Raw genomic sequence first — 23043 nt, 5'->3', positions numbered from 1 at the left:
TTTTGTTGAGCTGTGAACTGATGACGGAAAGATGCAGCCATGCAAAGATCTAGGGAGCTAGAAGAGCCAGGGAGAAGGTCCTGAGACAGAAACAGACTTGCTCAAGGGAAAGAAAGAAGGCCAGGTCCAGGGTGGAGAGTAGGGCTATCGGGGTACAGAGGCCTTCCCGAGCCAGAGCACGCAGGCCACAGAGGCCCTGCCTTGTGATTTGGACATTAGCCATGTTAGTTTCATCCTGTCCTCTAGAACAGCCTAGAAGGAGCCTTGTTCATTTGCAGCCGTTCAGCTTTCCAGTGACACTGACAGGCTCCTGATCTCCTGACCTCTAGACTAAACACTCCCAGTTCTCTGTTTTCCAAGTTGACACCCCAAGTTGACACCTGCAGCTATGACCCTGACAACATTCTGGGTCTCATAAACCTAGAACCCAGAAGAAACCAGGTTTGACCCAAAGGAAATCAGGCTGAAGAGAGGCAGGAGAGCTCTAGTCAAAACTGTAATGAACTAAGCCATCGATAAGCTCTGTACCCCCTTGAAACCCTGCCCTGGGAGTGTTGGCAAGGGCAAGCAGGAGAAAAGGAGCCTTTAAGGCTACTTCTAGAATAAAAGACATCTGGAACCAGGGGGATGCAGGTGGGTCTGATACAGGATCTGGGTGTTCAAAGAAAACTGTGCGATGATGGTGGCTGATGTCCAGCTAGGCTGATGGAGTAAGTCACATAGTGCTGTTAGGGTCCCGTCACTTGGCACCGCTAGGATCCCGTCTCTTGGCATTGCTTCCTCTGTGTTCTCTTCCTCTCAGGTGATCTTTCTCCATGTGGGGTTAAAACGGCTCTTAGAATCTTCCAGTTTTGTGTATACCAGAAAGGGAACCTCTCTAATCTAGTTGTTCCAACAAAAGCCTAGAATTCTGTGTTCTGGGCTAATTAGCTTGGGTAGGTCACTCATCCACCTCTGAACCATACAGTCTGTTGCTAGGGAGATGCTGTGTTCAGACTGGCCAGGCCTTGAGCTCTGGGACCTTCCCTGTCACTGATAATGGAGGGAGACCCTCCCCATCCATAGACTGAAAACAGAGGAGGGGATGACATCCTCCAAAATACTGCATGATAACGGTTTCATTGTGCCAGATGAGTAAGCTCTAGAGATCTTCTGTACAACCTCGTGCTTCCAGTCAACAGTACTGTACTGTGAACTTAAAAATAAGAGGGCAGGTGTCATCTTATCTGTTCTTTCCACAGTGTTTACCAAAAAAGATGATGTTCAGAGGAGAAGGGAAAGTGGATTCTGGGCAGGCAAAACCAGTTCCTGTGTCTTCTGTTTCCTAGCTCAGAATTAACTGCTCCTTCCCCTTCAGAGATACCTCTCATTTCCTCTTGCCTTGTTCGATGGTTTAATACAAGTCTTTATGTCTCCATCAGCTTTTAGAGCTCCTTGGAGGTAGGAACCTCAGAGCACCTCAGAGCCCCCCCGCCACGCGTGCACCAGGACAGCGTAAGGGTCCAGGACAAGCTTGCTTGGGCTGCCTGAGGTTTCAGGGCCCCATATGACCATGACCATGCCCTTCAGATAGTCCCCAAGATGAAGCATCAGTGAAGCTCCCCATCCTCCCCCCCTGCAAAGAACCTGGGATGCTCACCCCACCCTGTGGTCTCTCGGGTCTCCCCCCAGGCAAAGCCAACAAGAACGTGCAGTGGGACGAGGACTCGGTGGAATATATGCTCGCCAACCCGGTCCGAATCGCCTTCGTGCTGGTGGTCCACGGCCGCGCCTCTCGACAGCTGCAGCGCATGTTCAAGGCCATTTACCACAAAGACCACTTCTACTACATCCACGTGGACAAGGTGAGGACCCCTGCCCCACGCCCCCGGTTGTCACTTGCTGGCTTTCTCCGCCGGTCTGTCGGCTCCTCTCCAAGCCGGCCGCCCTTTCAGGCAAGGCTTGTGGGTTGATCAGGGGCTTCTCCTCGGAGCCCCTCCAGGAGTCTGTGTGTGTGTGTGTGTGTGTGTGTGTGTGTGTGTGTGTGTACATGCATGCATGTAAGCACGTGTGTGCGTGCGCATTTGCGTGTTAGTTTCAAAGTTCCCAGCTGTGACTTTAGACTTTCTCCATAAAACTTTTCTTCACCGCCCCACTGGCCCGTGCACTTCCGGCCACTTTGGGAGGCTGGCCATCCCAGAGGTGGGCACATGTTTCCCATGAAGGGCCAAGTGGTAAATACTTTAGGCTCTGCGGGCATATCCTCCTGCCACAGGGACTCCACTCTTCATTGGAGCGGGAAAGCAGCCCTGAGAAATGCACGTGTCTGTGTGGCAGTGTTCCAATAAAACTTTATTTACAAAACCCCGCAGCAGGCTTTCTGACCCCCGCGCTGTCTTGACAGGGAGGTTTTTGTTGGTCTGCTGACCCCTTCGTCAAGAAGGCATAAGGGAATGGTTGATCACAGCAGGCCTGTGAGAGAGGGGCCGGTGGAGGATTCCCGCCCCTCAAAATACTCACCAGGTTTAGACACAGTCACATTTCCTAGCTGCTCATCCTCAGACCGCATGCGTCAGTCTTTAAAAACGCAGAGTCCTCGGCACCAGCCCACGCCTCGTGAGCCCTTAGCTCAGAGGTGGGGCCTGGGAGTCTGCATTTCAAGGAACTGAAGGAAATTTAAAAAAAAATAATAAGGTTTTGAAGGCCACCATAGAAAGGACACTCCCAGCTGGAACCAGTTCCTTGGCCAAGTCCGCGTTGTTCAGAAGCCGTGTCACCTAAAGGGGAAGGGAGTCAGGGGGGTGAGGGGCACGTCCGCCCGTGTTCTGGGCCGCTGAATGTCCCTTCTTCTCTCCCTGGGGGAAAGCGCTCGAATTACTTGCACCGGCAAGTGCTGCAGTTTGCCAGACAGTACAGCAACGTTCGTGTCACGCCCTGGAGGATGGCCACCATCTGGGGGGGCGCCAGCCTCCTGTCCACGTACCTGCAGAGCATGCGGGACCTCCTGGAGATGACCGACTGGCCCTGGGACTTCTTCATCAACCTGAGCGCCGCCGACTACCCCATCAGGTGAGGTGGCCTTGCTCTCGCTGGAGGCCTGGGGCGCGGGTCCTTGTGCCCCAGTGACGCAACGCAGAGGCCTGGCCTGTGAGCTCCTTCTGCCTGGGATCCGAGTCGGACCCAGCTGCGTTCACGGGTACACGCAGGAGCCAGAAAGACCCCTACCCAGCTGGAGTTTCCATTCAAGTTGGCATGGGGGGAAAACAAACAAAATTAGTAAAATGGCACACGAGAAAAATAAAGCAGAACAAACCAGCAGGGAGAGTTAACAGTTTTAGCAGGAGCGGCTGGGTGAGTCCTTCCCGAGAATAACAGGAGGAGAGCGAGTGTCTGGGACGGGGAGCGTGGCCTAGGCTGAGGGAACAGCAGCTGTGGGGTCCTGAGGTTGGGGCTGTGCTTGCTGTGCTGGGGGAGCAAGGGGGCTCAGGGTGGCTGGAACAGAGCAGGTGACAGATGGAGTAGTAGGAGGTCGGAGAGAATTCTGGGGCAGGATCAGGTTGCTTCTAGAATGTGGGTGCCGCGGGCGTGTTTGATTCGGGGCAGGACCAGGTCTGACTCTGGTGTCGAAAAGGGGAGCAGAGAGGAGGAAGGCAGGTCTGTTGTGATGGCGCAGCAGTCACGGACACACACGTTTGGGCTGTTTGAGGCTCACTCTGTGTGTGTGTGTGTGTTTGGTGGCTATCAACTTGTCACAACTGAAAGGCTTGCCCACGTTTTAAGATTGGGAGGTTTCATGTGAAACTATAAAATGGGGAACTGCTCTCCAACACCAGCCCCGGGCGCACCTGTGGGCCCTTGGCCACAACTGTGTGGAGCTTCCCCAGCAGCCGGCAGCCCCAAGGCCCCAAGAAACTCAGATGCCACCAGGAAGGTCCGTCCCTTTGCACAAACACTGATCTGCTCTTGAAAATCGGCCATAAGCAGAGGAAACCCCTCTAAAGATGTCATGAGGTTTAAAAAAAAAAAAAAAGGGCAAGAAAATGAGCTTTATTTCCTGCCAGAAGGCCACTCTTTGCTTGACTGTGTCTTCCATCCTGATTTATTGGTGGGGCTAAAAAGGAGAAGAGGATGGGGAGCAAAGGGCGGGGCCTTCCTTCCTCTGATGGCACGAGGGCAGGGGGTGGGGACAGCATTCCTGCAAGAGCCAGATGAAGGCATCTTAAAAAATAATAATTTTTTTTTTTTTTTAAATCAGGGCAGTTTCCAAGCAGGCACTGCAATGCCAACTACAGTCTAATGAACCCCCACGTACACATCACCTAGTTTCAGCTCGAATCAGGTCGTAGCCAGTGCCGATAGAGCTGTACCCTCCCCCGCTTCCCCATCAAAGTGCTTCCCAGACACCATGTCGTATCTGTAAGAGTTTTAGTGTGCATCCCTTTTAAGCTAACATCCACGTGACTATCACACTTAAAATACTGACCGTCGTTCTTTGTGCCATCAAATATTGAGGCCACACATCCCCAGGAGTTGGGGGTTGAACCAAATAAAATCCAGGCAGAGAAGAATATTCCCCGTTTAAAGCTAGAAACAGTCTCTGTCTCCTTCACAGTGCGATTCTGGTGCCCTGGCACACAAGAATCTTGGTACCCTCCTTGGCTTGGTGGCATCTCATTGTCTGCTGGGAAACCCTGGGCTCTGGAGAGGACCTGGGGATGGCACAGTCGGGTCAGTTTCGGAAGGGTCCACCTGGCACTCTTGAACCTGAGAAAGATGATAGTTGTTGGAAAGATCCCTGTTTTTCTTTTGTTCAGAGGAGAGCAAGGGTAAGCAGATTATGAAACACGGCTGGCAGATCTTAACTTACTTACTTACTTATTCACTTGTTCGGGGGCCCATTCCATAAACATGTGGTCAGCGACTCCTGTGCTAGGTCCTGTCTGGGCATTTAGTGAGCAAATGTGCCCCAAGCCTTACCTGATGGTGCATGTCCCCTAGCTGGGAGAATGGAATTAAAGGCGCCATGTGAAGAGTGAAAGAACTAGAAAATGAGAGGGTGTGGGGGGAGGACAGGGTCAGAGAGTCAGAAAGGCCTCTGAATGTGCCAAGTTTGGACTTGAGAACTGAAGGCTAAGAAGCGATTGTCAGGCAGATGAGAAAGAGCTCCTTCTCGACTAGAATTTCCCCCGCTGGATGCTCCTGACATTACTAGCCTGGATGAGTCTTTGTTGTGGGGACTATCCCGGGTGTGGCAGGACGTGTAGAAGCAGCCCCTGGCCTTGGTCCACTAGATCTGCTTATGCTGAACCCCAACTCAGGACAACCACAGATAGCCCCAGACATTTCCCAGTGTCTCCAAGGGGCAGAATTACTTCTGGTTGAGAACCTTTCCTGAGGGAGAGAACAGTCTGGACAAGACATGGGTCAGAGATGACCTTGCTGCATTTGAGAAATTTAAAAATGGAGGGAGAATAATAAAAGAATGAGGAGAGGCGAGTGGAGAGAAGCAAGTGAAGATGTTCCCCCTCTGTCTTCCAGGAAAGGACTGAGTTCAAAAACATCCCCAAATGTTGAGCATAACAGCTAATAAGGCAGCCACTTCGTTCAACCCTCAAAGCAAACTTGTTTTATAGAAGGGCAACCTGGGACCCAAGGTCATGTAAGAAATACATGGCAGAGTGGACATGAGAACCAGTTCTCTGCTGTTCCAAGGCTGGTGTTCTTTCTGCTTGAAGTTGGCCCTTGGGGAAGTTAGCCAGAACTGGAGTGGCAAGATGGCCCCAGGGTATGTAGAAAGCACCTTGCGGGAGCCAGTCCCGCCCCTCAAATGGGACCACTTGGCAGCATGGAAGGTCCTTGGAGGTAGGAAGGTCACCTGTGGTCCCGAGTCTGCTCATTCATCCTGTAGACCCCTGGTGGAGACCCCGGAGGTCACCTCATCCTAGGTCAAGGGGTGGTACTCGGCCAGAGACCTCTGGAGGTCAGGTGGGCACTCCTGTGCTCACGAGGCTGCCCCCTAGGGGCCCTGTGTTGACTTGCCACAACCATGGCCTCAACTGGCTCAGCCGGGCCAGGGTATTGGGATCTCTAGCATTACAGCCTCCAGGAGGGTGGGTAATGAGAGGCCCAGCAGATGGCTTAGGGTTCGAGTCTGAGTTCTGCCACCTCACTAGCCATATGACCATCTGCGAGGAAATTCAGTCTTTGTGAAACCAGGATCCGATCACAGAACCTAGCAGAGGGTCGGGCACTTACCAAGTACTCAATAAATGTCAACTGTTCATTCCTGAGCGGCATCCAAGGCTGAAACTCCTGTATGTCCGAGGGGCCCGGGAATCCTTTGCTAGACCACGTGCCAAACCGATTTTGGGTTTCGGAGAAGAGAATTCTGGAATTTTTTGCTTTCTTAGCTTCAGTGCTCCAGGTCCCTTCTGTGCCTCGGTCCTTCTGTCCTTCCCTCCCTCCGCCCCCGCTGCTGTCATTTCTGTGCTCCCCCCACCGCCCGTTCTCCTGCCCGCTTCACTCTGCCAGCCTCATGGCCAGAGGCACTTCACGCCTCGAGCCCTGCTGGTTCCTCCTGCTTTTGTTTCTGTGAAGTCGCCCCATGCAAAAGCATATGAATTTTGCAGATGAATGGTTTTATCCTGGGCAACTCTGATAGGCTTTCACTTCCCATCTGCCGCTCCATCTGTAGCTTCCAGAACCACTACTCCCATCCCGAGAAGGATGAGCAAACTTAGGAGCCTCCTCAAAGGGGCAGGAGTGCCCATCAGAAGTTTCTAAGAGGCTCTGAAAACAGAGGGGCTTTCCAAGGGCAGAGCCCACCCAACGTGGCTGCTCTGGGCTGTTATAGATTGGACCCTACCTCTCTGTGTCCCCCTGCCCAGCTCGAACTGGGGAGCCAGACTCTTCCCCTCTCTAGCCATAAGGACTCACTGATCTCGACTGGCCCCCAGCCTTGTAGGCCCTGGACACTGAGAGCCTGGTTGCAGATTCTGAGCCATCACAATGGCTGTGGGGACAAGGTACACGGCATTCTGCACCCCAGTTTGTACACCTGAGAAGGGGACCTAGTTAGTACCTATTTCACAGGAACGTTAGGAAGCATCAATGAAATATTGAATATCCAGAGCTTCAGCACCGTGCCTGACACGTAGAAAGTGCAGGATAAATACAGGCTGTTGATATTCTAGCGGTGGAATCCTGTGGGCCTCAACCAAGCTGCTGACTTCTCTCCCTTTCCTCACAAAGAGACTAGCACAATATTACCTGACCTCCCATCTCTCTTGAAAGTGGAAAAGCAAAGTGGGACGATGAAAACTGAATGTCTCAAGAAAAACAGGATAGAACCAACTTGTTTGTGAATGAGAAGCATGGTCCTGTGTTTGGAATATGCAGTCTACTTGTGTGTAAAGAATCCTTCCTTCTCTGCTGTGACATGACCCCCGGGGGCCCACATGGGCTCCGGCTGGAGTTGGTTATGCCTCCAGGGCATGGACAAAATGAGGTGTTTGCAAACACTGAGACTCTGCCTGGTCTTGAGTCATCAAAGGATGTGGTGGGTTTGTTGAGTGTATCCTGCTTACTAAGGCAGGAAGCTACACTGGGCGACTTTTCGTTAGTTGGGCTGCAAGGGACCAGACCAAAGCATTTCACACTGTTACTTGGCTTGGGCTCGTAGTATAACAGACACCACACTGGCCACCCTTCACTAGGCCCTCTGTCCTGGGCCGCATCAGATGCACATGGGAGGAGAGCTGAGCGTATCTATGGCCCCTCGGGGGGCCTCACATTCTGTCTGGTGTGCACGCATATGCACGTGTGTATATGTGGCAGGGGAAAGAGTGTTGACATTTTTCAAGCTAAATCTGGGATCTACTATCTTGCCTCTTGGGGATCCACTGCCCTAAGGTCTAACCCAGTGGGGCCCACTCTGGGGACATTTCAGTGACCCTTGTCCGTAGACCCAAACTTCTGTCCCAGGCCACTAGCAGAGCCCCAGGCCAGGAGCATAAGAACCTCTCTGGGGTGCCTCAGCAGGAAACGTCAGCTCGTAAAGACAGGAAGCAGGTGTCCGGGCTTCTCAACTGTCCTAAATACAATGTTTCCATAATACTGATGGAGCAAAACTTCCATCTGGGTCCAGCAGACTTTCCCTGCACACCTACTGTGTTGTCCGGTCCTCTGCTGGGGCCTTTTACATGTATTTTGTCTTAATCCTCATCCCTCAAAACATATCTTCCACCGTGTAAGAAAATAAGAGAAGGTTAATATTAAAACAGAACCTCTGGTCAGTGTTGTGGAAGTCAGACCCTTGGTTATGTTTAGCACACATCCTGGTCAGCCTAGGATCTGAAGTTAAATTAATCAGTACCGATGCCCAGGCCTCTGTGTATAGTTGCTTCCTTTTCAGTCCTTGAGTCTGCCCAGTGATTCTTTTTTTTTTTTTTTAATTTTTTTTTATTTGAAAGAAAGTGTGTGTAAGCGAGAGAGAGTGAGAACATGAGCAGAGTGGGGTGCCGGAGGGAGAAGTAGGCTCCCCGCTAGACATCCAATCAACTGAGCCACCCAGGCACCCCCTGCCCAGAGACTTTTGAGTGGGTCAAAGAATCCCTGTTGGTAACAGCGATTCACAACCACAGCAAATGCAAATACAGCACTTAGTATATCCCAGGCATAATTCTAAGAGCCTAATGTAGTCCCGACAGCAACTCTATGAAGTATACATTTTTAGTATCCCCACTTTTCAGATGAAAACAACTGAGGCACAAGGATGTTAAGATATTTGACTACAAGGATACAGCCAATAAGTGGCAAAACCAGGAGTTGTTTTTTATTTTTTTAATTGAGGCAAAATCGACCTAATATAGAATGAACCACTTTAAAGTGTTCAATCCTGTGGCATTTAGGGCATTGATGGTCCAGTTCTAGAATATTTGTATCATCCCAGGAGGAGGCCCTGTACTTTGTAAGCAGTCCATCTCTCCCCATCCACCATGTCCCCCACCCAGACCCTGTCAACCACTAATTTGCTTCTGAGGATTTGCCTTTCCCAGATATTTTGTACAAATGGAATCATACGTAGGGGACATTTTGTGATGGGCTTCCTTCACTTAACGTGTTCTGTCGGTCATCCACATTACACCCTATATCAGCACCTCGTTGCTTTTTATGGCTGGTGAGCTATCCATTGTGTGGACACACCACCATTTCTCTGTTCATCAGCTGATGGAACTGGGATTCTTGGGAGCTCCCTGCAAGCCGTGTCTGTCAGCTTGGATCGTGCTGTGTGCTAAGAATGGAGGACCTCATCTGGTTCAAGAAGCTGGGGCTCCGTCCTTGAGAGTCTGCACAGCCCCTGGTAGTCAGGGACTCTTGCTGACTGAGCCTTGGGGTTGCTGGGGTCAGGCAGGGATGCTGATAGGACGTAGCCCTGTCCACAGAGGTCGGTGACCTGTCCCACTCAGCCCAGCCCCCATCGGCCTAGTTCCCAGTGTTTCCAGTTGGTTGAGACAGATTTAGGGGCCGAAGATGGAAAGGTGAAGGCCTAGGGTCTGAACACGAAGCTTACTTGTTCCTTCCTTCCTTCATCATCCAGCTCCCTTCTGAAGGCAGCCGAACGTAGTCCCGTACTCCCACAGATGAGTTCAGGAGATGGGGCTCTCTCTGACTTTCTCTGTTCCTCAACAGATATGTATTGAGCACCTACTGTGTGCCACTGTGCTAGGCAGCAGGTACTTAACCATGAGAAGAAGCAAAGGTAGATCCTGCCCTCATCCGAGTGGTCAAGATCAAGCCAGACCCCCCTGGGTTCAAATCCCAGCTTTTCTGTTGTCTAGCTGTGAATTTGGGCTTGAGAAAATCACTTAATGTCTCTGTACCTCAATCACGTCATCTGTAAAATGGGGATAATATTGGCACCACCCCATATGGTTGCTAAGAGGGTTCAGTGAGTTACTGTACATAAAGTGCTTAGCACACAGCGCTATGTAGCAGCCATTGTTACTAATAGAAGGGAAATGGACATTAAGCAGAATGATGAAACGGGTGAACGCATCATTACAAAGAAAGGCAGGTGTTCTGAAGGGAAGGAAGGAGGGATCTAGAAGCACCCAATAGGTAAAGCTCACCTGGGCTAGGGGCCTGGGACAGCTTCCTGAAGAGGCAGCATGTGAACTGAGGTGTGTATGATGGGTGTTAGTTAGTACCACGGTGGAATCATGAGGGGTCCCAGGAGAGCATTCTGGGAGATGGGATGGCCCGAGCAAAGGCCCAGTGGTAGGAGGGACTGTGGCATGTTCAAAGCTAATGTAGCTGAAACAAAGGAGCAAGGGATAGGCTTTCTACCAGTGAGGTAGGTCAAGGCCAGTCCCTTTGGATCACCTGATGGGTGGTTGAACCCTTAGCCCTGAGCCGTGCGGTTTTAACGAGGAGAAATCATATTTGCAATATGGAGGGATCACTTAGGCCTTTGTGGGGGACAGTTGGGAGGGAGACACAGGTGGGAGTGGGGAGGCAAGCAGGGCAGGAGGTGGTTGCTTCTGCTGACCCCAGAACCACGCCTAGAAAGTTCTGGGTGGTCTCCCCTCCTCCCCAGAGGCAGGAGTCTGGGAAGTCGTCATGAACTTCCTGAATGCAGGCCGCCATATGGCCTTCTGTCACACAGATCCTGGCAGCCACCTTCTGTTTTGGGACCAGGGCCCCACCCTGCATGAAATAGCCCTATGGGGGAGACTCCCTGGGCAGAGGCTAGCATAGAGAAGCCAGAATGGCCTAAAGGGGAAGGACCTATGGCTATGATATCTCTTTGTTCTTTTAGTTTTCGGCCTACAGTAAAATACACATCACGTAAAATTTACCCTCTTAACCTTTTTTTGCACTGAGTACATTCACTGGCACTGTTGTGCAGCTAATCTGCAGGATGCTTTTCATCTTCCAAACTGGAACTCTGTACCCATTAAATGACAAATCCACATTCTCCCCTCTCTGGCCCCCTGCAGCCGGCACTCTGTTTCTGTGAATTTGACTTCATATAAACGGGATCATACAGTACTTGGCTTTCCGTGATTGGCTTATTTCACGGAGCATGATGTTCTCAGGGTTCACTTGTGTTGTAGCAGGTGTCTGAATTCCCTCCCTTTTTATGGCCGAGTAATATTCCGCTGTGTGCTTATTTGTTCCATATTTTGCTTATATGTTCCTCTTGTCAACAATGGATGCTTGGATTATTTCCACCTCTTTTCTGCCATCAGTAATGCTGCTGTGAACATGGGTGTAAAAATACCTCTTCACCTCCCTGCTTTCAGTTTTTTGGGGCATATACCCCAAAGTAGGATTACTAGATCATGTTATAGTTCTGTTTTATTTTTGTTTTTTGAAGACTTTCCATACCGTTTTCCGCATCAACTTTCCAACCATTTTCTGCACATAGATTCCCACCAGCAACACAGAAGGGTTCCAATCTTTCTACACTCTCGCCAACATGTCATTTTTCTGGTGTTTTGATAGTAGCCATACTAATAGGTGTGAGGTGCTTCTTGTTCTTTTTAAGGAGCATAAACTCCTGAAGCAGAGGACCCTGTGACCCTTGGAAACATTGAGGAGCTGGCGCAGCTCTCAGTAGAAGCGGGAGGCTGGCTACAGGGAATCGTCTCCCCACAGATGATGGCTTTCCAGTGATTCTTCTAGAACTTCGACCCGACCCATATCAGTCCCCTGTGTCATTTCCCACCCTGCTCAGTAGCTGTGCCTGCCCTCCTGTTCATCAGAAGCTGGAAACCCATGTGCTCTGCCCCACCTCTCCATCCAGGTCTGCCTAGTTCTACCCCTGCCACCTTTCTCGTGAACATTCCCACCTGTGATCCCCTCCGTCTCAGCCCAAGTCACACCCTCACTGCTCCTGGGTCATCAGAGTCCCCCAGGAGGATGGAGGCAGAGCGGACCCTGAAAATGGGCTGGAGCTTCAAGGCCATCTGGCAAAGCAGCAGGCACCACAGCCTTCTGGAAGACGCAAACAAACGTGCAGCTCACGTATTCCATCCTTGTGGGGCCCAGGCTGAGCACCAGGCACTGTGCTAGGTGTTAGGAAATGGAACAGTGGAAGGTCCTCCTCACTCGTTCCCTGAGAGAGTTTACACTCTATGGGAGAAGTGGAGAGTTCTAAATTCAGTAATGGAAGGGCGTCATGTTGGAGAGTAAGAAGGGGTCAGAAAAGATAAAATACCTCTAAAGAGTGTGTTTAAGCCATGTCCTGAGGGGACCCACCCATGTCCTTAAGGGAGCCCACTATGAAAAAACAGGAGTGGAGGTTATCAGGCAAAGTGAATAGCATATGCAAGGTTCCTGGGGGCAGGGCAGAGCCAGCGTGGTCCGGGAACGAGAGAGAAGGGCAGTAAGAAAGAGCAGAGCCATAGAAGCGGGGAGGGAAGGAAGCGGAGTTTGGAGACATCCATGGGGAGAGTTGCCAGGCTCTGGTTCCATCTTCCTTCCCCTGCCTACCTCCCTCTTCTCTCCATACTGGCAGCTCTGTCCTAGTTCCCTGGGGCTGCCAAGAGAAATTCCCCGATAGGGTGGCTTGCAACCACCTCCATGACCTTACAGTTCTGGAGGCGGGAAGTCTGAAATCAGGGCCGTTGGTTGAGCTGTGCTCCCTCTGCAGGCTCCTGAGGACAATCCTCCCTTGTGTCTTCTCGCTTCCGGTGGTCGTGGCCACCAGTAGCGCTCCTTGCCTTGACACATCACGTGATTCTCTGCATCTGTCCTCGTTGGGTCGTCCATCCTCTCTTTCTCTCTCTCTCGCCACATGCCTTGTCATGGGCACATCAGTCATTGGGTTTAGGGCCAGCCTGAATCAGTATGACCTCCTCTTAACTAATTTTCCCCTACAAAGCCCCTCTTTCCAAATAAGGTCACCTTCTGATGACCTTATTTTGGATGGGAATTCTGGGGAGGGGGATGCCCTTCAGCCCAGGACAGCCTCCCATGGCCCCTTAATGGGCTGCGCATAGGATACAGCTGTCCTGGGGGTGGGGGGGGCTGTCCTCGGTCTCCAGCAGTGTCTGGAGCCCACTCTGAAGGCCGTTCTCACGCAGACTGTCCTCTCGCCATCGATGTGGGGATGGAGCCGGTATTCCCCATGCCTTCGCTCAGCAGTCATTTCCTGAGCACCTGCCGTGCACCGGGCCCTGTGGGTACAGCAGGCAGCAAGACAGGGTCCCTGCCACAGCCAGGATGGTTCTCAACAGGATAGTGAGGGGTCCACGTGGTTCTTGGACGTTTTCCTCAAAATACCTTTAAAAACTCAGGTTCTTTAGGGGCACTGGGTGGTTCAGTCGGTTAAGTGTCTCACTCTTGATCTCAGCTCGGGTCTTGATCTCAGGGTCATGAGTTCAAGCACGGTGTTGGGCTCCATGTTGGGCGTGGACCCTAGTAGAGAAAGAAGGAGAGGGAGGGAGGAAAAAAGAAAGAAATATATCAGATATATACATATATATATAAAAGTGTGTGTGTGTGTGTATATATATCATATTCTTTAAAATATCATGACCCCACCCAGACCAGTTGAATATAAATTCCTTACAGGAAGCAAGAATCTATTTTTTCAAGCTTGCCAGGTGGTTGGAGTACACAGCAAGAGCTGCAAACCCCTGGTCTTGGAGAGACACAGACGTAGTCGCTTAATTACAGTGATAAAAGGAAGGTAAATGCTCTGCTGGAAAAGACGTTAGCCTCAGTACTTGGTGGGAAGTCCTACTGAGGGGGCCCAGCACCCAGGGCACTGGGTGTGTCCGTCCCTCTTGGTGGCCACTTTCTCAGCACTTTCCAGCCACTTCTGTTCTTTAGATGTTCAGAGATGCACGTCCTCGAAGACCCCCCAAACCCTGGTGGGACGCTGTCCAAGGAAAGCTCTGCCCAGATGCTGCGTGAGTCAGAAAGGGCATACCTTCTCAGGCTGTTGTTCACAAGGAAACTGGAAAAACATGCCAATAATTATGCTGTTAACTGTTTTGTTTGCATCTAGTAGCAAAATAATCATTTCCTCAGCCCTGTTATTTTTCAGCCTGACAGAGCACACTCTTGCCTTTGCAGAAATGCTGTTGGCTTCTCTCTTTCCAGCTGTTCTGGGTCTCCTGGCTGCATCTGAGGTCGGAGAGCCCGTCGGGCTCTCTTGGGGGCCAGGACTGACCCAGGGCATCCGCCAGACAAACGGAGAGCCGCCTGAGTGCTTGAAGCTCTCAGGGGCCTTGGTGGAAAAGCGCTGAGGCTCTTCAGGAAGCCAAGAGTGGTCATATCGGTTTAGAACACTGTCTTTGCTGCCGCAGATAAGGGAGAGGGCATTCTTGGAAGGATAGGAGAGTGGCAGGGAAAAGGCAAGAATGATGTGACTATTTCACCCAAGGGATGCTGCCTTTGGGTTTGAATGCATTTCAGCCATACTGTCTGTTTGCTTGCTGTTTTGTTTGTTTGTTTGTTTTCCCTTCTTTCATTATGGGGTGGGGGGAGTCCTGGGGAAAAGAGTTGATTTTATCTTGAGTCCTACGTTCTTTGGCCCGCAGACAGTAGAGAACCTCAGTGGTTCACTCATTCATTCAGCACATGCTAAGATCCTTCTAGATGGCAGGCAACGGCTGGTAGCTCTGTGCAGTGGAGCTTTGTGTGGTGATGGCAATGTTCTGTGACTGTGCCCTGCGCTGCAGCAGCCACTAGCCATGGCTGGTGCGGGCTTGAAATGAAACTTAAAAAAAAAAAAAAAAAAAAGCTTGAGTTGTGCCCTGTGGGGCAGAGGAACCAAATTTTAAATGTGATTTGGTTTTAATTTAAATGTAAATGCGGGGCACCTGGGTGGCTTAGGCACCACTGGGTTAAGCCTCTGCCTTGAGCTCAAGGTCATGATCTCAGGGTCCTGGGATGGAGCCCCACATCGGGCTCTCTGCTCAGCGGGGAGCCTGCTTCCACCTCTATCTCTGCCTGCCTCTCTGCCTGCTTGTGATCTCTCTCTCTCTGTCAGATAAATAAATCTTTATAAAAAAATAAAAATAAAAAATGTAAACAAATAGCATATCAAGCACCTCAGTCCTAGATGCTCAAGGTGCAGTAGCAAGCCAGGCAAGCGAGAACTGCCTCCACGGGCCTACGGCTGTCACAGGAGGAAGTACTTGCACTAGAGAGAGCCGCCGTGTCCTTAAAATGAGAGAGAGCGGATGCTGCCAGTTCAGAGACACTGTGTCCTCCGTCCTCTGCCAGTCTGATGGTCTCGCCAGGCCGCAGTCTGACTGTGCATTGAATTTTGCCACGTGTTTTCTTCCTAATGTTTCCCTCCCGAGAGCTCAGAGTTCTCCTTCCTTTTGGCAACAGCTGTGTGTGTCTCTGGGGATGGGACGTGTCCCACCCTGGGCATCCTCCCACCCTGTGCATTGAGCCTGTCCGCTTGTCGGGAAAGCAAGGCCTTCATTTATGTGGCTTGCCCACCAGTGGCCGAGAGCAGGGGTGGTGTGCCTTCTAGCTTGCTCCAGGTGCATCCGGGGAATTTGGCCGTGAGCCCAGGGTGGTCCAGATTTGTCTCAAGGGCAACCTGGAGGGACAGCATGTGTTCAGAGATCAAGTGGAATAAGGGAGGGGTGTTTCCACTCCCTTTTTATTGATGATCGCCGAGGTTTGGATGAGGCAGGTCTGAGGGACGTTGGGGAGGTCATTGGGGAGGTAGATGGAAACCTGGAGTCAGGGCCCAGCATGGAGAGCGGTCGGGAGTGGATGCTCCTAGTGGTTGTCTGGGGGAGCCCTTCAGGACCTGCCAGACTCCGGTGGCTACTCGTGTCAGCTAGCGTTTCGCGAGCACATGCTATCCAGGGCTCCCTGGCCAATGCATTATCTGAAGTCTTGCCAATCCCAGAAGGCAGACGCTGTGGCTTCCTCCCACCTTACAGATGCAGAAACTGAGGCCAAGGGAGGTTGAGGAATGTGTCCCGTGTCTCACAGCAGGTGGGGATCAGAGCCTGGGTTTGAGCCCATGCCGCTTTGGTCACCGGAGGGGGAAATAAAACCTGAGTTCTCCACCAGCAGGTCCTAGTGCACCCACTGGGCAGCACTGGAATGAAGCTCTCCTCCCTGCTCCCCCATCTAAATCCCTGTTCTCTCCATCTGGACAAGAGTCTGGGGGGCAGAAATGTCCAGGACCCAAGAGAGCAGCAGTGCACACCAGAGCCTGACGCGGGGCCATCCGTGTGCAACAGCTGCTGAGAACCCCGTCACTGTCTGCTTTGGTCCGCACTGTACGGGGTGGGGGGCGGCGGGTGCAGAGAAGGGCACGCGGCTCAGTGGCTTCGAGGGACTGGCCCAAGAGTACAGAGCTTGGCGGCAGCCCAGCCAGGACTAGAACGCAGGCTCCGTGAGTCCCAAGTGCCGCGTGCTTCCTGCTCCACGAGACTGGCCAGTGCGATGCACGAGCACTTGCCCCCAGGGGAAAAGGCCAATCGGTCAAGAGCAGGGGCCCCACCACGTGACCACCGTGGCTAGAGTAGTCCAGGTGCCAGTGGGCTCTCTCCCTCTCTGGCTAAGAGAAGAGCGGGGCTCTACCAGTCCTGCTGGCTCCAGGCGAGGACCGAGGAACCAGCTGCCCTGCCCTTGCTTCCAATTCTTACTATAGTCCTCTTCCCTCCTGATCTCAGTCTTTAGACCCTTACCCAGACTGCTAGACTGTGGTGCCTGATGGAATTCTCACTCATTTAAATGTCAGCCTCAAGCAGGTGTAATTCAGAACAAAGGGCTGCTGTCCCTCCAAATCCGCACACTTGTTCCATAGCAAGACCTAACTAGGGGCGCCTGGGTGGCTCAGTGGGTTAGAGCCTCTGCCTTCAGCTCAGGTGGTGATCCCAGGGTCCTGGATTGAGCCCCACATCGGGCTCTCTGCTCAGCGGGGAGCCTGCTTCCACCTCTCCCCCTCTGCCTGCCACTCTGCCTACTTGTGATCTCTGTCTGTCAAATAAATAAATTAAATCTTTAAAAAAAAAAAAAAGACCTAACCAATGCGGGCATTTCCTGTGCCGTTGCCCGCTCCCCCAAGGGCACGTGAGAGGCCCCGTGGTGTCAGCCTGACCTGTATTTGAATCCCGTCTCTGCCCCCTACTAGCTGGAGACAGGTGACTCCAGCCTTCCCGAGTCTCCGTTTTCTCCCCTGTAAGAGGGAGACATCAATGTCCCGTGTCAGGGAGCCACGTGAGGAACAGTAGCCGAGAGGGAAGGCAGGCCCTACCCTGCGTCCAGCTCTGCGAGCTAAGCTGTCTGAGAAGCAGCCAGGTCAGAGCACAGTGGCTCAGGCCGGGTGCCTCTGTGGCACCCGCCCTCTGAAGGTCAGGACCAGGATGCTCAGCCCTCCAGAGGGGCACAGAGGAGAGAGAGGGATGGCCCGGTGGGCCAGGGAGACCTTAGCTTACTGCATCTACTCACCTGTGTGAATGGAAGAGGCATAGCCGCAAACTGTGACTGTTCGTGATCTTGACCCCAAGGAGTCAGGTGCCGCTGAGGTTTGAGGCTGGAAACAGAAACAGTTGTGGAATGCAGGTGGGGGAGACCACCAGATGGGCACCCAGGCCCTGATAACCATGCCCGGCCATCTCTCTGGCACGGACGAATTGTACCAGCAGTTGATTCTCCCTTGGGGTGAACCTGGGAAGGAGATGGGCAGACGAGGGTCTATACTGGGAAGCCAACCAGAACCACCCCCCCCACAGCGATTTACTCGGAGGGTCATTGTAAACATGAGAGACTCTGCAACACGGGACCTAATCTACAGCTGAGCATTCGTTATAGGAGCTCAGGAAGTCATTCTCTTATTGTTATTGTTACAAAAGCTAGACATCCTGGGCACTTCTTCATTCTAGACCTAAAAAAAAGATGGTCTGGCCTTTTTCGTGGTCACTTTCTTTATTCTGTCCACTGTTTTCTATCCCTGGGCGCTTGTCTTGCTGTTGAGATGCAGGCCCAGAGAGGACACGCACACACGCCTTTGAGAAATGCGGTCATGATGGGAGTCTCAAAAGGCTGTCGCCTTGAGCTGAGCCATGTTTTGGTGCCTCTGCTCTTGGGCAAGCCTGGCCCCCATCTCCATTCTCTTCTGCAAGGCTGGTTGAAAAGACCCTTAGTGTTTATCAGCCTCCTTGACCTCAGTGGAGACACCCCTGTTCTTCTCCAGTCTGCTTACTCTCAAATCACTGCAGCTGCAGAATCTCCCTCAGGTTTAAATATGTTCCTTCGTAGTCCCACCCCCAAACCTCCTTGCCACCTTCACCACTCCAGCCCTGTCCCTAGGCTCAAGGAGTCTGCCTCTGGCCAACCTGATGGCCGCTGGGAGGCCCCCAGGCAGGGTCAGAAAGTGACTGGGGCATTCGGATGGATACGCAGCCCGGGGGGAGAGTGTCATGAGCAAAAGCCAGGGCCGAGAGCGCAGTCCCTGGGCTTGCCCCCTACCCTTTGCTCCTGTCCATCTGAAGTGAGACAGCCCTGTGCACTCCAGATGGAACATGGGGAGCCCCGGTTCTTAACCTTGGTCAATTGCCTGTAACCCTATCTCATCAGAAAGTGGGGAATGAGGAAAGAGTGGGGGTCAGTTGGTGGTGCCAGCCAGTTTTCCCAGGGTGAGACCCCAAAGTGGAATCCCACAGGAGTGTTGTGTTCCCTTGCAGAGGAGGGACGGAAATGGTGCCCCCAAGAGCTGCCGCCTGTCTCCCGTGTCCTTTGCTCCTCCATAGAAGGATCCTCCCCAGTGCAATTTAATTGTGTTCATCAGTCAACATTACTTGGCCAAGCCAGCCAGGGGCACAAACACTGCCACCCCTTTCTCAATGTAATTGTGCTCTTTGGGATGCCGGAATGTTGTTTAAGGCCAAGCAGTTTTTGATTACAGAGTCAATCTTTGTTTAAAAGTTGGCCGCCCTGGGGAAGTTTCTAACAAGTTACTTTAAACAATGCATTCTCTGGACACCTACAGCTAAGTCGTCCCATTAATCCAAATCGCTTTGCCAGAATGTGGTAAGGCTGCATCCGAAGCCGGGCCTCATTCGCTGGGCACCGCGGCTGCAGGTGGGAGAGGCGGGAGGCCCGTCATGTCTTGAACTGACCTCCAGGACACCCCTCTCTGCCAAGTGTGCCTGCCCCTGTGCACCCAGCACCACGTGTGTGCAGGGTATGGGCTGAGGGCTTCGCAATCTCATTGAAACTCTTGGCCTCCAGGTGAGATGGTACCTTCAGCATCCCCCGTTAGAGAGAGAGGAGGGACAGGAGCGTGCCCGACGGTGCTCAGTTACTGCACAATGGAGCTCAGGCTTAAACCCACCTGTGTCCTCAGCCACAAGCCAGGGCTTCCCGGGTCTGATCCACAGACCACGGGTGGTGGGCAAGATGATTTAAAGTGGTACGCAGACATTTCTGACAATGTTAATATTTAGGAAGACCTAATACAGCCCTGATTTCTGAAGCTGAAATTTTCTTTAAAAAGACAATTGATCTCGGGGCACCTGGGTAATGCAGTCATTTGAGCGTCCCAGCTCTGAGTTTTTGTCTCAGGTAATGAGTTCATGGGTCATGAGATTGAGCCCCACGTCAGGCTCCCCCCTCTGCCTGAAGTCTCTGCCTGAAGATTCTTCTGCCCCTCCCCCATCCTTGGTGCACACACTTGAGTGTTCTCTCTCTCTCTCTCTCTCTCTAAAATAAATCTTTAAAAATATGTATATGTATGTATAGTAGATCTAGGGGCACGGTGTGGCTCAGTCAGTTGAACGTCTGACTCTTGATCTCAGCGCAGGTCTTGATCTCACAGTTGGCGGGTCAAGCCCCATGTTGAGCTCTGTGCTGGGCATGGAGCCTACTTAATTTTAAAAAGAAAAGAAAAAATATATATACACAGAGTTGATCTAAATAAGGAAATATTAAAGCACATATACACGGGGCACGTGGCTGTTCAGTCATTCCACAAATATTTACTGAGTGCCTGGTGTATGTCGGGCAGTTTTCTGGGTTCTGGGATACAGCAGTAAATAAAGTACATGCCTTTGAGGCACCCCCATGCCGGTGAGGGGGAGAGACAGTAGATAAGCATGTGGCTAACGGATCAGGTGGAAATGCATCCCAGGGAAAACACAGTGTGTGGAAAGAGGGGGGTGGGCTGGGAAGGCACTTCCTAAGGAGGGCATCTCAAGCCGTTGCGAGGAAGGTGTATAAATGACCACAGAGAGAGAAACATAATGTCAATAAACATTTTTACAAAGAGCCATATAGTAAATATTTCAGTTTTGCAGGCTGAACGGTCTCTGTCCCGATGGCACAGTTCTCCTGCCAGAGCGACAAGTCAGTCGTAGACCACACATAGACAAATAGGCATGACTCTGTTCCCACAAAACTTCACAGACCAAAGCAGGTGGCAGACTGTAGTACACAGACCCATGCTCTAGGCCGTTCTGCTGCATCTCCCACAATTCAGATAGTGACCTTGGCCCAGACACGCATTGTGTCCTTTGCAAACTCACCGTCCCATCCCCCACTCACCCACTGCCCATCTTCCCACACGTGGCTTTTCTGCATGATCTCCAATGACTCTGCCAACTCAGGCACCGGCTTGCGGTCCACTCCATGCTTCAGACTTCATGACCCCAGGCAGAGGGAGAGTGGTAGAGATTGCTAAGGGCTTCTGGGAACTTCTTCCAGACCCTGGCCTCAACTCCCACCCAGCCCTGGGTAGCTGAGCTTGACATCAAACAGCCGTCCTCTTTTCCCTTATTTTTCCTCCTGCATGGCTTAACCAGCCTTAAACTTGAGCTGGGAGGCAAGGTGTGAAACAGAGCTCACTTCTCAGCATCACCTGACCAGGCCGGCCGGGAGGGGACAGGCAGTTTGTTCACATGGGTTCTCTGTGACTATAGGCTTCTCCAGCCCCCCACGTAGGGTTTCTCAGCCAGAGAAGACAGTACTGTCTTACCATCCAGCCTTCTCAGTATGAACCTGTCAGAAATACCTTGTGCCTGTTAGCACTGTAATTTACCCTGCACCACTGTCCTCACTCAGAATCAGAAAGGTTAATGACACTGAATCCCAAGACTCACTGATTGCAGTGTTTAGCCCGCTTCCTGCTTCCCCAGAAAGCACAAGACTGGTTGCTCTTTCCTTGGCTGACCTGGTAAGTTCCTGATGAATGCCCCAATGCCAGCTAATTCTCCAAGATTTCCTGGAGTGACGAGGCACGTATCCTTGGGGTGCCTTCCGTAAATCTGCCTGATCTTGTGGGTCCGGTTCTGTACCTCAAGGTGTTTGGACTCCCTTTCTGTAATGTGTCTCATGAGTCTGCCGTGGGCTGCACTGCTGATTGGGGAAGAGAGAAATGTGTAACCAAAATGATGACCACGAAATGGCTTCTCGTGAAATACCAGCTTTAGGACCTCACGATTGATTGACTCATTACACATCTGTGGAAACATACAGTGTGCCAGATGTCTGCAAGGACCTGGGCTTACAGCTACCAGTAGGGTAGTTAACCTCTCTGCCATCACAGATTTGACCATTAAATCATCACGTCTTTAAGACGGTGTTAGGAAGGAAGTTTACATGGATATATACAGCAAATCCCCATGCGTATAACCATTTCCCTTCTAGGGAATCAGAGAAAGCTTCCCTGGAGAAATGTCTCTGAGCTGAGAGTGGAAAGGAGAGAAGGAATTAACTGTATGAACAACTGGGTACAAGTTTTTCAGGAGTGGGGGCTGTATGTGCAAAGGCCCTGAGGCATGAGGGAACATGGACTGTGAATCAAGTAAAGAGAGGCTTATGTGGACAAGATGTAGGAAGTGGATAAACACACAGAACAAGGCTGGAGAGTCTGGCAGGCCCAGATGCCTTGGGACCTCAAGAGCCCAAGTTCTGCTTAAAAGCAACAGATCATCTTGGGAAAATTCTATGTTGGAAAGTGCCCTGATGAGATTACATTAGCTCCTAGACAGTTTCTCAGCAGTGGGGGAAGAAAGGGAAGAAAAAAGAAGTGAAGAACTCTACCAGGCTGCTGGAGTGGGAGGTAGAATATGAGAGCTAATATTTTCTGCGAGCAGATATGTGCATTATAGCTCAGGTAATTACTTTTCCAGCAGGCTAGTCCCCCCTGTGGTTTCCTTGCTATTCTCTCTCGGGCCTCTGGCAGCACGGGGTCTCCATGCCCCTGGGGTTTCTGGGGAGATGCTGTAAGCTGGAGCTGGACCCAGAAACGCCCTTTCCATTCTCTGGTAGGGGTTTGGGGCCTCAGGCCATCGGGCAGGATAGCAGAGGGATCAGAAGCGCTTGGGGACTCACCAGAGTCTGAAGCCAGCCGTCGCACGTACTGGCCCCAAAACCCTAAGCAGGTGGCTTGTCCTTTGTGCGCCTCTCGCTTCTCATCTGGAACACAGACAGCGTCACGCTTACCTGTCTCAGCCTTTGCGGTGAGGATTTAGCTGTGTAATTTGATGGGCCTCGCCGGATGCAGAACAAGTGCTCAATAAATCAGGACAGTAGGCTGACCTACCCTGGCCAGTTGACTAGGTTGCCAGTTGAGCAAGTGTAGAAGCCTCTTTCGCTGAGGCTTATCTCTAGCGCCTGGCACATAGGAAGAGCTCAGCAAGCCCTTTGTGCCAGGAGGACTGAAGGAGCAAACAAGTGGTCAGTGCCGTCCCCTGCAATGCGCCCGGCCGCCGTGCCCACAGTCATTTATTCCTGTGTGGTGGAAGCTCGCGGATGGCGCGTCCCTCGTCCTCCACTTCTGCAAGTATTCAGAGCGTTTCTGAGCTTGTTCCTCGATTGAAGACTAGTGGCAAGGTTTTGTCTTTACTTATTTCTCTCGGCTAGAGGCATTTTCAGATTTCCCCACCATGAAAATGGAAAACATTCCAAAGCATCGGAGAGTCAATTTCAAAAGAACAATGAGCCGTGGTGGGTTCTCACAAATCTTCAAACTGGCTCCGCTGCTTCTCTACTTAACTGGGGGTGCCAGCACGGATGGGGGGTGGGGGCCCTTGTGGGAGTCCAGCAGGCCAAGGGGTGTTGACACATCACACT

The 23043-nt window shown here is 51.8% G+C and overlaps 1 protein-coding gene across 1 annotated transcript in view; it reads left to right on the top strand.

Annotated features, from left to right (window-relative positions):
• Positions 1–23043, top strand: part of XYLT1 (xylosyltransferase 1) — a 294235-nt gene that overhangs the window by 219510 nt on the left and 51682 nt on the right. The window contains exons 4-5 of the mRNA XM_032836219.1: positions 1672–1844; positions 2846–3048. Coding sequence (XP_032692110.1) covers positions 1672–1844; positions 2846–3048 — 376 coding nt within the window. The remainder of the gene's footprint in view (positions 1–1671; positions 1845–2845; positions 3049–23043) is intronic.

The sequence above is a fragment of the Lontra canadensis genome, unplaced genomic scaffold (genome assembly GCF_010015895.1).
Source record: "Lontra canadensis isolate GAN:19392208 unplaced genomic scaffold, GSC_riverotter_1.0 scaffold91, whole genome shotgun sequence".
In the NCBI taxonomy this organism is placed as follows: Eukaryota; Metazoa; Chordata; class Mammalia; order Carnivora; family Mustelidae; genus Lontra; species Lontra canadensis.
Note: the sequence above shows the minus strand (reverse complement) of the source record. Positions and strands in the feature narration are given on the sequence as shown.